This window comes from Triturus cristatus, chromosome 7, assembly GCF_964204655.1.
Source record: "Triturus cristatus chromosome 7, aTriCri1.1, whole genome shotgun sequence".
Taxonomy (NCBI): Eukaryota; Metazoa; Chordata; class Amphibia; order Caudata; family Salamandridae; genus Triturus; species Triturus cristatus.
Genome location: NC_140590.1, coordinates 1,228,478,348 through 1,228,492,223, shown reverse-complemented (window position 1 = coordinate 1,228,492,223; position 13,876 = coordinate 1,228,478,348). Strand labels below are relative to the sequence as shown.

General features: G+C 42.5%; 1 protein-coding gene across 1 annotated transcript in view; it reads right to left on the bottom strand.

Annotated features, from left to right (window-relative positions):
• LOC146811669 (serine protease 33-like) overlaps positions 1-13,876 on the bottom strand; it is a 96,038-nt gene that overhangs the window by 44,855 nt on the left and 37,307 nt on the right. Inside the window, exon 2 of the mRNA XM_085618640.1 lies at positions 3-29. Coding sequence (XP_085474766.1) covers positions 3-29 — 27 coding nt within the window. The remainder of the gene's footprint in view (positions 1-2; positions 30-13,876) is intronic.

The following is a 13,876-nucleotide window of genomic DNA, read 5'->3' as shown; positions in this document are numbered from 1 at the left end:
ACCTTTTGAATATGTGGCTGCTATAAATCCTGGAAAAGGAGAGAGGAACATCAATGAATTAATGAGGCAGAGGCTTGAGGAGGTTTTCAAAAATAATATGTATGTATTCATTAATGGATGAGGCACTGAAAGACTATATGGAATATCAATTCTTAATGTAGACCTATTCATCAATGAAATACCATACACCCCTTTATGTGTAGATTACTTCAGTACATAGCAGTGGGGGATACGTGTGATCAAGTTTACGGGGCGCCCTACACAGTAAATTCTCCACAGGGTACATGACAAATACCAAATTTTAAAGTCTTTCTTGTAGTCAAGTTTTTAAAATAGATACGTTCTGCAGAGGAGTTCAACGCACTCTAGAGCTGTTCCGACAGGTCAGTGTATGGGCTGTTTTTTTAAAACTTTGTGTGGTGGGCATGGTGTATCATCAGGTGGGCCGTTTTTTACTTATTTCCCTGGTATTACTACAAGCGTTTCCTGCAGCGAGCTCAAATGCAGTCTCCCATACCTAGAAAACTAGCTACACAGCATGACTTTACAAGTTCAAAACAGCCCCGTATTTGCAAACCAAGGCCATTTTTTAGCCATGGACTCTGATGACAGCACCCGACACGGCCGTACACATTTACATCTGAGAATGTGGTCATATCGTAGGTCAAGCTTGCAATCTGAAGCCGCTAGGAGGCAAATTGACCATCCCAACTGGAGGGGATAGTGGGAATGGGATATCCCCGGTTTCTTAATCAGTTTTCTAAAGAGACAATTCAAACTTGCTCGGTGTGTGTTAATTCAAAAGCTCACCATACGGTTATCCTAATACCAGCATCCTGAGCACAAGCACAATGATTTCACTTAATGCACTCTTATGGACTGTGTGCCTCACTTAATGAGTATTTAAAGCATTTACTACACAGTTTGCAATACATTATTGTGTGCACCATAGATTTTGGTTTCCTCATATGCGGAAGCTAGTAACAGCTTCTCCACAATGGCGGAGGAGCATCACCCCACTGGCTTAGAGCCAGCAGCTGAAAAATAAAATTAAATGTTATCCTCGCTTTGTTTTTCAGCTGCTGGCTCAGCAAGTGTGTATAGGGAGGGGCTGGTCTGTGGAAGGAAGAGGAATGGAGTGGTATGTGCACTTTTAAGTATGCATGTCATTTTGGCTAGCTGTCTCAGGTGGCCAAACAGACATGCACAGTTTGGTTTCTCCAACCCAGCTGTATTACACAGCTAGTTTGGAGAAACAGCACAGAATGGCATGCTTGGTAATAGCCGGAAAGCTGCACAGGGATTCCACAGGGAGTCTGATGCTGTCCCAGTGTCTGCTGGGACCAGGAAGCAGAGTACTACAGAGGCGTGAGGTGGACAACCACTTCAAGCAAGTCTTTTTTTATTTTTAACTCCCCCCACACATTCTGTACCCAGGCTTTCCCAGTGACACCCTCCACCCACCCCACCACTTTGTTTGTGCTGGCATGCTTGGTAATAGCATGAGAGCAGCACATGGATTCCACATGGAGTCTCTGATGCTGTCCCAGTGTCCGCTGGGACCAGAAAGAGTAACACAGAGGCGCGAGGCGGACGACCGCTTCAGGTAAGTCCCTTTTTGGTTCTCGCATAGGCAGCGCATGCGCTGCCTCTGCGAGGCATCAAGTAATCTCTGTGTGTTGGCAAGCGGCCAGTAGTTTCTCCTGCCGCTTGCTATTTGCTGAATGTTGCCATAGCTCCTGTTAGCTGGCTTGTTAGTGGCTGTTGATGTGAAACGGACTTCCGTGTAGTCCGGAAGCAGCGGCCACTAACTACAGTTTACTTCCGCTTTTGGCTAGGTGTTTGCACTCTGTCTCGTGCATGTCTGTCTGACGTAAACATGGCATCATTTCAAGGCGCATGCGCAAGGCTGCTGCAGGAGCTGGTATGCGCCAGAGGCGGCTCGATCGATCGGCGGCTGTAAGCGAGTGTCGGCAAACCATACTGAAGAGTGTCGATGGAAGTATGCTCTTCGAATGTCTCGCTGTATTTGGGGGGGAACAATATTACCTGAATCGGTGAGTTGCCTGACGCTCTGAACTCTTGTTGGTTCCTTTTGTGAGAGTTTGCCAAGCTGCGCTAGTCCATGCGCGTGACTTGCTGCTTGCACTCACCATAGCTTTGACTGGCCATGTGGGAGTCCTGCGTGCTTGGAGCAGCTGCCACTGCCCTTGCCTTTAGCGTGTAACCCACTGCCCAGGCTCACCTTGGCCGTAAGAGTTTGATCGTGTTAGGAAAGAGCATCTACGTGTTTATGTTGGAGACAGAGTACATTGGTACAATGAACTGTAGCAATCCTTGTCCTGTTTTATTGTGGTGTTTTTTTGTTTGTGGTGTGTTTGGGACACAGTGCACAGGCAAGACGGATTGCATTATTAAGGGTCCGGCAGCGCAAGAATACAGTCCGTCTTTTACTTAAATATGGCGATTTGCTAACCATGGCCTCTGCGGCACTGTTGGGTAGAATAATTTGCTTGCACAGCGTGTTTGGAGCCAATAAAGCTTTCTTCAAAAACTTCTGACACAGCCTCTTGTCGTCATACAAGGGCATTACAATAAAGTTTTCCTTCGCGGGAAAGTTTGACTTCTGAAGGAGTCACAATACCCCTCCGTGTGTAAATGACGTGGCATAGTGGGATAGGTCTTTATCTCACTTTGGGAGACACCCCTACTTACGTCAGTGTGTGACGGTGTTTATGGAGATTGGCTTAAATACTTTCAAATTTGAATGGACGCGGTACGTGAATTGGGAGACAAACTGCCCACACCGCTGTTGGCATCTCTTGGCATCTTGTTGTGAGGATATTGGCAGATACAAGTAAGTCTTGGGGCTGGTTTTCTTTCTGTTGGTCATACTATTTTTCGCAGTTTTCTTTTGGTATGGATGTGAATTTAGCAGAACATGGTGTGTTCCGTTGAGGGTCTATTGATTAAGGTATTATCTGTACAGCGGGAATATTCTTCCAGAGTACAGACCTGCGGTATGCATGGCTTGTACAATGTATTACGAGAAGGATGCTAACTGGGCCAATAGTTTTGTGAAGCACTGCTTGTGACATAGGGGTCATTTGAAAATGGAGCATGCCTCCAAGGTACATGGGGAATTTAAAAGGCACACGGAGATATGACACTCATTCGTCTGATTCTATCGCCTATAATGAACTAGACCTTACTTCATAAACATTTGATCTTCACTCAGTCTAGCCTTTCTGTGGCAACTCTTGCAATACCTTCTCTCCTCTGGTAGGTGCAACTATTGCCTCTGTCGCTTCTCCATCGTGCCCATGAACATCATAACAGCAAGCCACAAAAGGGCTCAACTTATGAGTCCAGAAATGAGTTTTTCATTTTTTTTTACAACAAAAGACAGATCTAAAGCAAAAGCTCCCACCTATTTGGTGGTTTTCCTTCAACACAAAATGCAACGGTTTCCATACCACACAATTCAAATGCACGCATTTCCAATCCACACGACATAATAAAACACCAAACCACATACAAAACTCAGCAAAACAATTTCACTACACACCACACACATCCAATCCACACTACAAAATTCCACATCATGCCACAAAAAATACAACAGCACACCACATAATTAACCTACACTGCAAGCCATTCAACAAAACAAAATACCATTCCCCATTATTGCACTCCAAAACCAACAAGCCCAATCCACAGACTTCCACTACACTCAATAGCACATAAATACTATCCACATAATTTCCACAGCACGCCATGCCACATAATTCCACTCCACAAATCCACTCCACACAACACAGTTCCACAACCCACAATACTAAAACTAAAACAATACAACCCACAAAATTCCACTGCACATCATATACATACACTCCTAAACACATAGGGAAAAGGCACGGCCATTTACAGTGCCAATAGCTCCAACTCAAACAAATGCGAGACCTATTACATTTCCAATGCTTGGTTTTTATTATTACCTTCCCCCCCGCGCGTTCCCTTCCCACGCTCCCCCGGTGGTGCTCCCTCCACCCACCCACCGCTTTTTGTTTGTGTCGGACGCCACTACCTAAAGCATGGTGTGCATTGTACATTATAGGTGATCCACATTGATGCTTATTGTAAGGATTTACTGGATGTTTTTCAACTTCATCCCGCCGAGCTCCTCAGAGCACCAATCTTTTTCTAACGGATAGAACTTAAGTTAATTTGTATCGGCCATATTACTTAAGAATATACTGAGTTTCAGAGACTCTTTGTGTGAGCCATTATGTGCGCTCCATCTAGAGCTGGGGTCATTTGAATATATTGAACAGCACTACTTTTAACTTCACAACTCATTGACATTCCTTGTCAACTACCCTTGCATGGCCATATTTCTCTAGCTACATTTCCCTGCCTGAATTACTTTCACTTGATTTTCTATTTGTTGTGGACTGAGGTCTCTAACTGCTGAGAATTCAGTGTTTGTTTTCAACCTTGCTTTTTATCAGATTTCTTAGTTTTTTGCCTTGGGCAGCAGCCTTTTGTAAAATACCTGGGGCTTTTTAAATATTCCCTAAAATATTCCAGGAGGGTCGTTGAAATAGTAAATAAGGCACCTTGTCTATTTGGGAGACAGTTGCATGTTCCTCAAATAAGCTAGGAGTGGGGTTAGATTAATGATTAGGACCTCCCGGTGTCCACTACGTCCTCCACTGTCATGAGGGAACAACTCAAGAAAAGAAGCACAAACATAGTTCCTGCAGCCCCCTTGTGTTACCTCTATTTGGTTAGATGACAATGTACAAACCAGAACATTTTCAAGGAGAGTGATTAAATATTTAACAAAAGAACTGCCTCTCTGAATCAGGACTCCTTTAATATGTATTGATACAATGCACTAGGCATTGCACACACCACACTCCTTGCATATCCTTGGTGCCACCCCTTCCATGCACCAACATTTCAAGAATTGGGAGAGAATCATATGGACGGAATAAGATGCCCTTTATCTTCTTGCACTAAGAACATAATCCCAGTATCTCCTGATGCCATGCACAGAACAGGTTAGTCGTCATTCCAAACCATCCTTGCCATATCAAATTCTACATATTTGACAGGGCTGTCAAATATTAAATTTAGGGGATGGAATTCCTTTGTAAATTGATAATTTCTCAAGTTTTAACTTGCCGAGCTCCTGTCCCCTAGACTACTAGTGGATATGATTATTGATGGATTCATTGTTTGGGAGCACTTGTGCTGCTTAGTATGGCCACTGATTCATGCACTGTTGACTATCACTTATCAAGTGGCTTTATAAAGGTGCTGAAAGTAATATTTTCTAAATTGAAGTTCTAGCACATCACAGCTATAGAAGAATTATTGAAATAATTTGAAGCCACTTTATAAGTGAATTTCACTGGCTGTTATATTTGTTGATGTTTATCCTACCATTGTTATTATTGATATGATTTTAATTAACCTTCATTAAAGAATGCCACTACTATTGTGTGGCTAATTGTTGTTTTTAGTTATGTGGGAACCTTTTCCTCACAGTGCTTAATTGGAGTCAGTGGTTGCCAGTGTGTGCCACTGGCACTCATTTTTAGAGAGCAGAGCTTATTTTTCCTCAACAGACATTTCCCGATAGGAAGGGAGGGCAAAAGGCACAAATGGGAAAGAAGGAGGAAGAGAAGGACTAAAAAACTGACCAAAGGAGAATGCAGGAACCCAAGATTGAGATAAATGGGAAGGGAGTGTCTGGCAGTGGATTAAAGAGGTCCGAGGTGAATTCAGGACTACACAGCCTTGGTATTTGGTACACTGATATTTAATAGTGTCAGCCGCATGCTTCTAGGCAGAGCGTTGGGCACCAGCACTCATTCGTTTACAAATTAAGTACTGGGTCTTGTCTCTGTGAGCATCTAGGAGGATGTGATATCAACCACCCTTTGACCTTAATGACATCACAGGAGGTAACATCATATGCCCCTTGACCCTGAATCTTCCCAAGAAGTCGTGTCACATGACCTTATCGCTGATGACATTGCAATAATTATCACTGAAATGTCATTATTACTGAATAATTACTCTCATATAACAACACAGATGGAAAGCGGTCTATTTAAATACCAGCTACAGTAGAGTTCTGACATGATCGTTAAATAAGCCTGGGCATAACAGTGCCCTTAATTGTAGCTGGGGAGTCTCTTCTAGAGGGCTTAAGGGTGAATATATGTACAAAATGGCCTCTCTTGTGCTTGGTCCAGAATTTTGTTATTTGTGCCCCTATTTTTCCAAAAATGACAGATAATATGATGGTGCCAGAATGTTGTCTATAGTTTTTCCATCCACCAGTACTTCGGTATCTTAGGGTCATTGTTTTAGTATGGTTGTCCCCTCCCATATACCAGGGTTATTCTCCCTTATGCCAAGAATTACATCTAATGTGCTAGCACCAGAATTTTGCTATGGGTGGCAATTGTGCAAAGAATTTCCTTAGTTATGCCTTTGTTTTTCTATAGGTGTCCCATATGCCAAAAATTACTTCTCGTATGCCAGTATAGGTATGTTACCTTTGGTGCCCATTATGCATAGGATTATCTGCCAGTATTTTGCCTTGGGTACCTCATAAGACAAGAGTAACCTTCAGCATGCCAGAGCCAAGAACAGACTTGCAAGCTTAACACCACATTCTCACTTATGCTCACTTACAATAGCTCCCTCATTCTCACTCGGTCACTTTTCCTCATTCATTCTCATTCACTTTCACTCATTCTCACTTACTCTTAATCATTCTTAGACTCACTAATACTTTATCACTCAGTCCCTTGCACTAACTTAGACTCATTCCTCACGCAGTATCTCTCTCATTCCAACTCAGTCACACTCACTCATTCTCATTCAGTAATACTCACCGTCACTCACATTTTCACGCTCCCTTACACTCATTATTCATTCTTCCTTACTTGCAGTCATCTTTACTCTAGCTTACCCATTTCAATTCACTTCAACTCACGGATACATACTGACTAATCTCACTCATTCACTGCCTGTCACTGACTCTCACTCACTTTCAGTCACACACACAGCTTACACATACACATGCTCTATCTCACACAAACGTCCTGTCACACATAAGTATGCAAACATTTCAAATAATTTTTACAGCTGGCAGTGAAGGTCCCATTTCAGGTAATTGTGCACCATTTTATATTACACTACTAGTGAATAATAGACTATTATTTATGATTAGTATGGTGAAAACAAGACAGAGCTCCAACATCCTGGGTACAGGGGTTACAAATGTAATGCCAGGGGTCGCAGTCAGCAAATAAGTGGTTTACGCTGTGACCCCAGTCAACTCCTACATTACATCCTTGCTTCCTCCAATCTTCTCTCATTGGCAGAAAAACACAGTACTTTCTCTATTGCTACAGTTAATAGTCAGTACTCCATTCATGCCACTAAGGGATCGTCTTTTCTTGAAGTCCATGGTAATTTCTGCCAGGCTTAGTTGACCTTCTCCAGTCGTCAGAGATTGAGAAGCAAGGATTGCAAATTAAAGACTGCTAGGAGGGTTGCATTCGAGGTTGAGGCCTCCATTAAGGTTTTTGCAATCACTAAATTATCTTTTAATGGGACTCATTTTGTAGGTTTGTGCAAGGAGAAAGGTCCACATCTATAAGCAGTTAACCCATTGCTGACTGTAGACCTTCTCGGGAGGAATTTGAAACAAATATGGATCTCTCTTCTTTGGGGTGTCTGGTGGTGGCAATTTGATCCTTCATAAAACTAAGAGAATCTGGCACATGTGGAGCCCCTAGCCTATCGCCTTCGTCTGAGGTTAAGGAATCATGGACTAGTTGATCTTGTAGTGTTACCTTGATTGCCTTTCCCACTGGTTTTGAGTGGTCTACAGGGCTCCCCCTTCAAACCTGTAGATTTGACCTCATTACATTGGTTATCTTTTGAGAAAGCAAGGTGGTCCTAGGACCCAGGCCAGGAATTGCTCCGAAGATGCCTTCTTTGTTCAAATTCAGGATATTATCATCAGGCCAGCCTTTTCACCCGCCTAGACTGTAGAGCAAATAATTATGTTATTTTCATTTGCCAATGCCAGGCCCTTATCACATCTACACTGGACTAGGATTTCCAAATAATTGGTGGCCCTTTTGGTTACTTTTAATGGTGCAGTCCAATGGCATAACAAAACATTATGGGGCCCTCCTTGCAAAGTAGTATGAGGGAGACCCACATACAATCGTGCCGTCTTCTGCCATTTACAAGCATTTCAGCTCTGTAGTCTACCCCAACGATATTACAGGAGTTACATTGATACAGTAAGCTTCAAGGAGATCAACATGCTCTGCAGTCAGGGGGGCTTCATGGTTTTCGGAAATCTGTTTTTGGTACTGCGGATTTACAAAATGGGGGTTTAGGAGCACTGCATTACAGAAATCGTAATCAAGGCAGCAATTAAGAAAAGGGCTTATTTTAGGAGGAATGTGCAAATAAAAACATTTTTGTTTTTTTTTCTTCTTCAACCTGTATTTTACGTTTTATATAACCGGTTCAGGTGCCAGCCATGTGCCACTGATAAACACTCTGACAGTGATGTGATATTGCCTTCTGCTAAAGGGTCCGGAAGATTTGGTTTTGAATACTGGCCAACAATTCACGAAATAGAGGGGCCTTGGCTATGAAACTCTACTCCTCTGTATATGGATTATCTATAGGTGATTTGGGGACTAGTTGAGGCATAAACACCACCCGCCCATGATGCAATGGTGGTTCCCGCCTCAAGAATATTTGGAAACAATGGTGCTAAACTGTACTTTTTACAACACTGTTTAAGAAAGGGAATAAGTAGTCATTTTTAGGCTTCACACAGACCTGCCAGTTTACAAATAAAAAATAAATCACTGTGTGAGAAGGGGGTGGGTCCTCGGGGGGGGGGGGGGGACGACGACGAGGCCTTGAACTGAAAATTAGCTAAGAATCACTCTGCCCTCCACCAATTCCCGTCCCCTCCTCAAACAAGCATTTGCAATGCAATAGGTCTCGCATTTGTTAAAGTTAGAGCGGTTGAAAATGACAATGTTTTTTACTTTTTAATTTTCTATTTGTAGTTAAGTAATTATATTTGCATAGTGCTATTGCCATTGGTATAAAAAAGCAAAAGTAAAAAACATTGTCATTTTTTACTCCAATAGCTCTAACGTTAACAAATGCTTCTTTTCCAAGCCATGCTGCAGGGTGCAGTAGCATATGTGGCTAAAAGATTCATATGGGTTGGCTACATAAATATGTTATAGGTATTAAAGTGTAAAAATCATGTAACTGCATATTTATAAAACACTGCAAAGAAAAGCAATATATAGTTTAAAGTAAATGGTTAGTATAACAGATGACTTTTAGTACTGGGCGTTATAAAAGACAAACCGCATATTACAGAACACACACATTATACAGCACACCCAAAACCAACATTGCGCAGAATTAAAAACACTATATATATATATATATATATATAATTATAAACCACAATGAAGTATGCTCTCAGTAAAGGAAGACGAAACCTTCAGTGAAATGTGTAGGTCAGGTTTAATTCACACAACGCGTTTCGGCACGCAGCCTTGTTCACGTGTGAAAACAAATGAAACCAACAGTCTTACATCTCATACTGGTCACATGAAAATGGACAGCAAAATAGGACTTACTTTGTCAACCAGCCCTAAACCCAGCCGAGATCGGCGGCCATCTTAAACTGTGTATAAACCTGAATGGGTGAATACGTAACCATAGTAAGTCTCAAGTCCTGGGACTGGGCAAAGAAAAAAGTGGAAACAGTTATCCTCTAATTAAATGCCAAGGTACATTATAAGCAAGAAAAATGCAAAATGCATCACAAACATGTGCTGCTGTCCAGAAAAAGTGAAAGTGAAACAAAAGTGACATAATGTAACAAGTGTAGGAATCCCCAATAGATATACGCCATTCCACCTCCTATTGATAGCACAAACCCCTGTGGGAATGCGACGTGAATGCAGAGAACGTGTTAACGTATATGTTCTGCATTTTGAATCACTCGAATAGACGTGAGGGAGGCAGGATCTATGGAGCCGTCTGTGAGATAATCTTGCCCCAGTGGGCAACGACCTTAAACTGAGTGGAAATCACATCGTGGCAATGTCAAGAAATCACTGAAAGAACAATGAGAGAGCTGTAGGTTAAGGATACAGGTGGTGAGACTCATGGATGGTGCAGGTGAAATCAAAGGGAAAAGGGTAGGATGCCCGTGCAGGTGCTGTCAAGTGATAGGGCCCCTTCCTTCTCTCCTGTAAAAAATACAGATAAAAATCTGAATTAAAAACATGAACAGTGGAATGAAAACTTCATTCTAACGAGGAGGCTAATAGAAGAAGCGATAGCAACAAAGTAAACTGTAAAGTAGAGAAACAAAAACAACATCCATTTAGGTACATCAGAGGAAATGACATTGCAAACATTAACAGTCAGTTTTGAGATGTATTGACATTTCCTCATCCATGTTAAGACCTCCAGGGGTCTTAGTTTGAAACTCTATGATGTACCTGGATTCTTTTTGTCTTAAGGCCAATACCCTATCTCCCCCACGAGGGTTCTTAGGTATGTGTTCCAGAATTAGGTAACTCATTTCTCCTACATTCGAGAAATGGCGATCATAGAAATGGCGTGCAACGGGATATTTAGGATCATTATTCGTGATCGCCCTTTGGTGTTCCAGTACCCTCTTTTTGGCTGCACAAGTAGTACTGCCAATGTACCAAAGATTGCATGTGCACATAATGGCATAAATCACGAAATTGGTGCTGCAAGTGAGGAATTGAAAGATCTTTTTGGTCACCCCTCGGTATTCTAATGATGCTTTGTATTTGCTGTGTTTACAGGCTTTACAGTGGCCACATGGGTAGAAGCCTATCAATCCATGATCAGTAGTGGTAGGGAAGACCGTGATATCATTTTTGACCACCCAATCACGAATGTTCTTGTCTCTTCTATACGTGATAACGGGTCTGTCAGCAATGAGATTTCCTAGTGTGTTGTCTGCCTTAAGAATATCCCAGTGTTTGGAAACTATGTGCTTAATTTTGTGGGAGTCAGTGTTGTAAGTCAGGATGAGGCGGGTCCCCGCCTCACCCTGTTCTTCCTCTACTGCCCTGGTGTCTAGTAAAGTTTCCTTCCGCTCTACTTTGTCTGCCCTGTCCCTGGCTTTGTTGAGGACCCAGAGTGGGTAACCTCGATTAAGGAATCTGGCCGTGATGTTGTCTCTTTCCTCAAAATAAGAAGTGATATTGTTACAGTTACGTTTGGCCCTCAGCATCTCCCCATAGGGGATACTCCACTTGAGAGCCTCAGGATGGCTACTGAGGGCATGGAGCACACTGTTGCCCGCAGTTGCTTTGCGGAACAGGGCGGTAACTACCTTCCCCTGTTCAATTTTGAGGCTTACATCTAGGAACTCTGCTTTCTGGGCATCGATGTTCCCAGATAGCACAATGTTGTGATCATTATCATTGAGAGTTTCAACAAAGATCTCGGCTTCTTGTTTATTGCCATTCCAGACAATGAACAAGTCATCTATGTAGCGTCGCCACATGATGACTTTGGGCAGATGTTCCTGCAATGGGGTCCTGCTTCCGATGGTATGCTCCCAGTATCCCATGAAGAGATTAGCAAAGCTGGGAGCGAAGCAAGAACCCATCGCAGTACCGTTCACTTGCCTGTAGAGGGCGCCGTTGAAAGAAAAAATGTTATTTTGGAGACAGTAGTTAATCATCTCCAAAATCATGAGGCTGTGCTCACGATATTTTAGTGGTCTCTGTTTAAGGAAAAATTCACAGGCTTGCAAACCTTGACTGTGGTCAATTATTGTGTAAAGTGATTGTACATCTAGCACAATGAATAGATAGCCAGGTTGCCAAATCAAATCCTCAATTTTGCCCAGGAAATCTTTCGTGTCTCTTAAGTAACTGGGCAGGGATACCACATATTCCCTAAGAAAGAAATCAACATATTTCGAAATGTTTTCAGTTATACACCCGATGGAGGATACAATGGGGCGTCCTGGGGGGTTGATCTTATTCTTGTGCAATTTAGGTAACAGGTATAAGATGGGTACCCTGGGATGATCTTTCTTAAGGTAACAAAACTCCTCCCACTCAAGGAGGCCCTTGTCTCGCCATGTAACCAATTTATCCCAAATGTTGGTGATACTCTGATGGTAAATCTCCCAATTGGCTGGAGTGTAGAAGTTAGTGTCCTCAAGTTGCCGTAAACCTTCAAGGATATAATCCTCTCTGTTAAGGATCACTATATTACCTCCTTTGTCTGCAGGACGTATGATAATCTCAGTGTCAGAGGCTAGAGTTTTAAGTGCATGTCTTTGTGCCCATGATAAGTTGTTGACCTTGGTACCATGTTTTCTATTCTTACTGAATCTCAATTCGGTGAGGGATTTGATAATGCAGTCTTGAAAGGTGTCTATATGGTCATGCGGTAAGATGGGTATGAAAGTGGACTTGGTTTTAAAGGGGGTTTTCTCTCTACTGTAAGTGTTGATTTCCATGTCACTGAGCAACTGTGTGGCATTGGTATCGGTTAAATCCCCATTCTCACTATAGGCTAATTCGGTCATGGCGATTAAGGTATCTATATCTTCAATGGCCAAATTGTCATTATTGCCGCTAGTGTTAGCTCTGTTGTTAGTATTGGGGCTTTGTTTTTTCAGTATGTGCCATTTTTTTAGTTTTAATTTACGCACATATTTAAACAAATCAATTCTGGTTTCAGTGTACTTGAAAGTAGAGGAGGGACAGAAGGATAGGCCAAGACACAAGGTTCTTTTTTCAGTGTCACTCATCGGTCTTTTAGAAAGGTTAACGACTGTCAAATTTACCATGGTCATATCCATTAATAGTTCCTGTTTGAACGGGTTCTGCGGCTTCCCATGGTACCCCTTCCTCTCTCTGTTGAGCCATCGCTGTGCGAGTCTCTTTTTTCTATTTCGGCGTTTCCCCTGCCTCTTCCTCGTCCGCGTCCTCGTCCACGTCCCCGTGTTTTCGGTAGTTGGTTCTCTCTCGTTGTTTGGCGATCCTTTTGTAGGACCCGAAACTCGTCTAAAAAATTGACTTGTTTGGGGTGGTGTTCTTCTCCCGATGTTGTACCTCCAGAAATGTCGGATTCGGTGTCACTCAATAGGATGTTTTCATTGGTTGAATTGACAGAATTAGCAGTTGCAGCTGCGTTGTTAGTCGTGGTGCTTAGTTGACCTTTATAGAGATGATCATATTTTTTACTGAAAGTTAGAATCCTTCCACTTTCGTAGTCAGCATAGTCCCGGTTCATCTTTCTGGCCTTTCTCGCTTTTATTTCTTCCTCGTGTTTGCCGAGACGTTCTTTCATGGGATCAAGGATTTTGCTTAGTGCATCACTGTCCATGAGTAGTTGTAGGTCAGTCATGAGAAGTTTGATCTGTTTGAGTAGGTCATCTCTATCTTGCCACGCATATTTGATGAGTATTTCCATCATTCCTTTTGAGCTTAGTGCTGAGTGTTGTGACCACTCTTCTAGCATTTTGGGATTGGGAGCCTCGTAGGTTGGAGTGACAAAGATCCGCAATCCTCTCGGTGCCATGTTCTGGTCCACGTAGTTTTGAAGAGAGATGGCTTCCCACCATTTTGACACCTCCGCTCTTTTCATTTTTTCCAGCTTTTTTATTTTTTCTTCCAGCGCCTGTGTTGGTAGGTCATTCCTGTTGGCCATGTTTTGTCTATTGAGGATTGGATTTTTTCTGCTGAATAGCGTCACTGCTGCCGCTCTCCTCTCAGCCTCC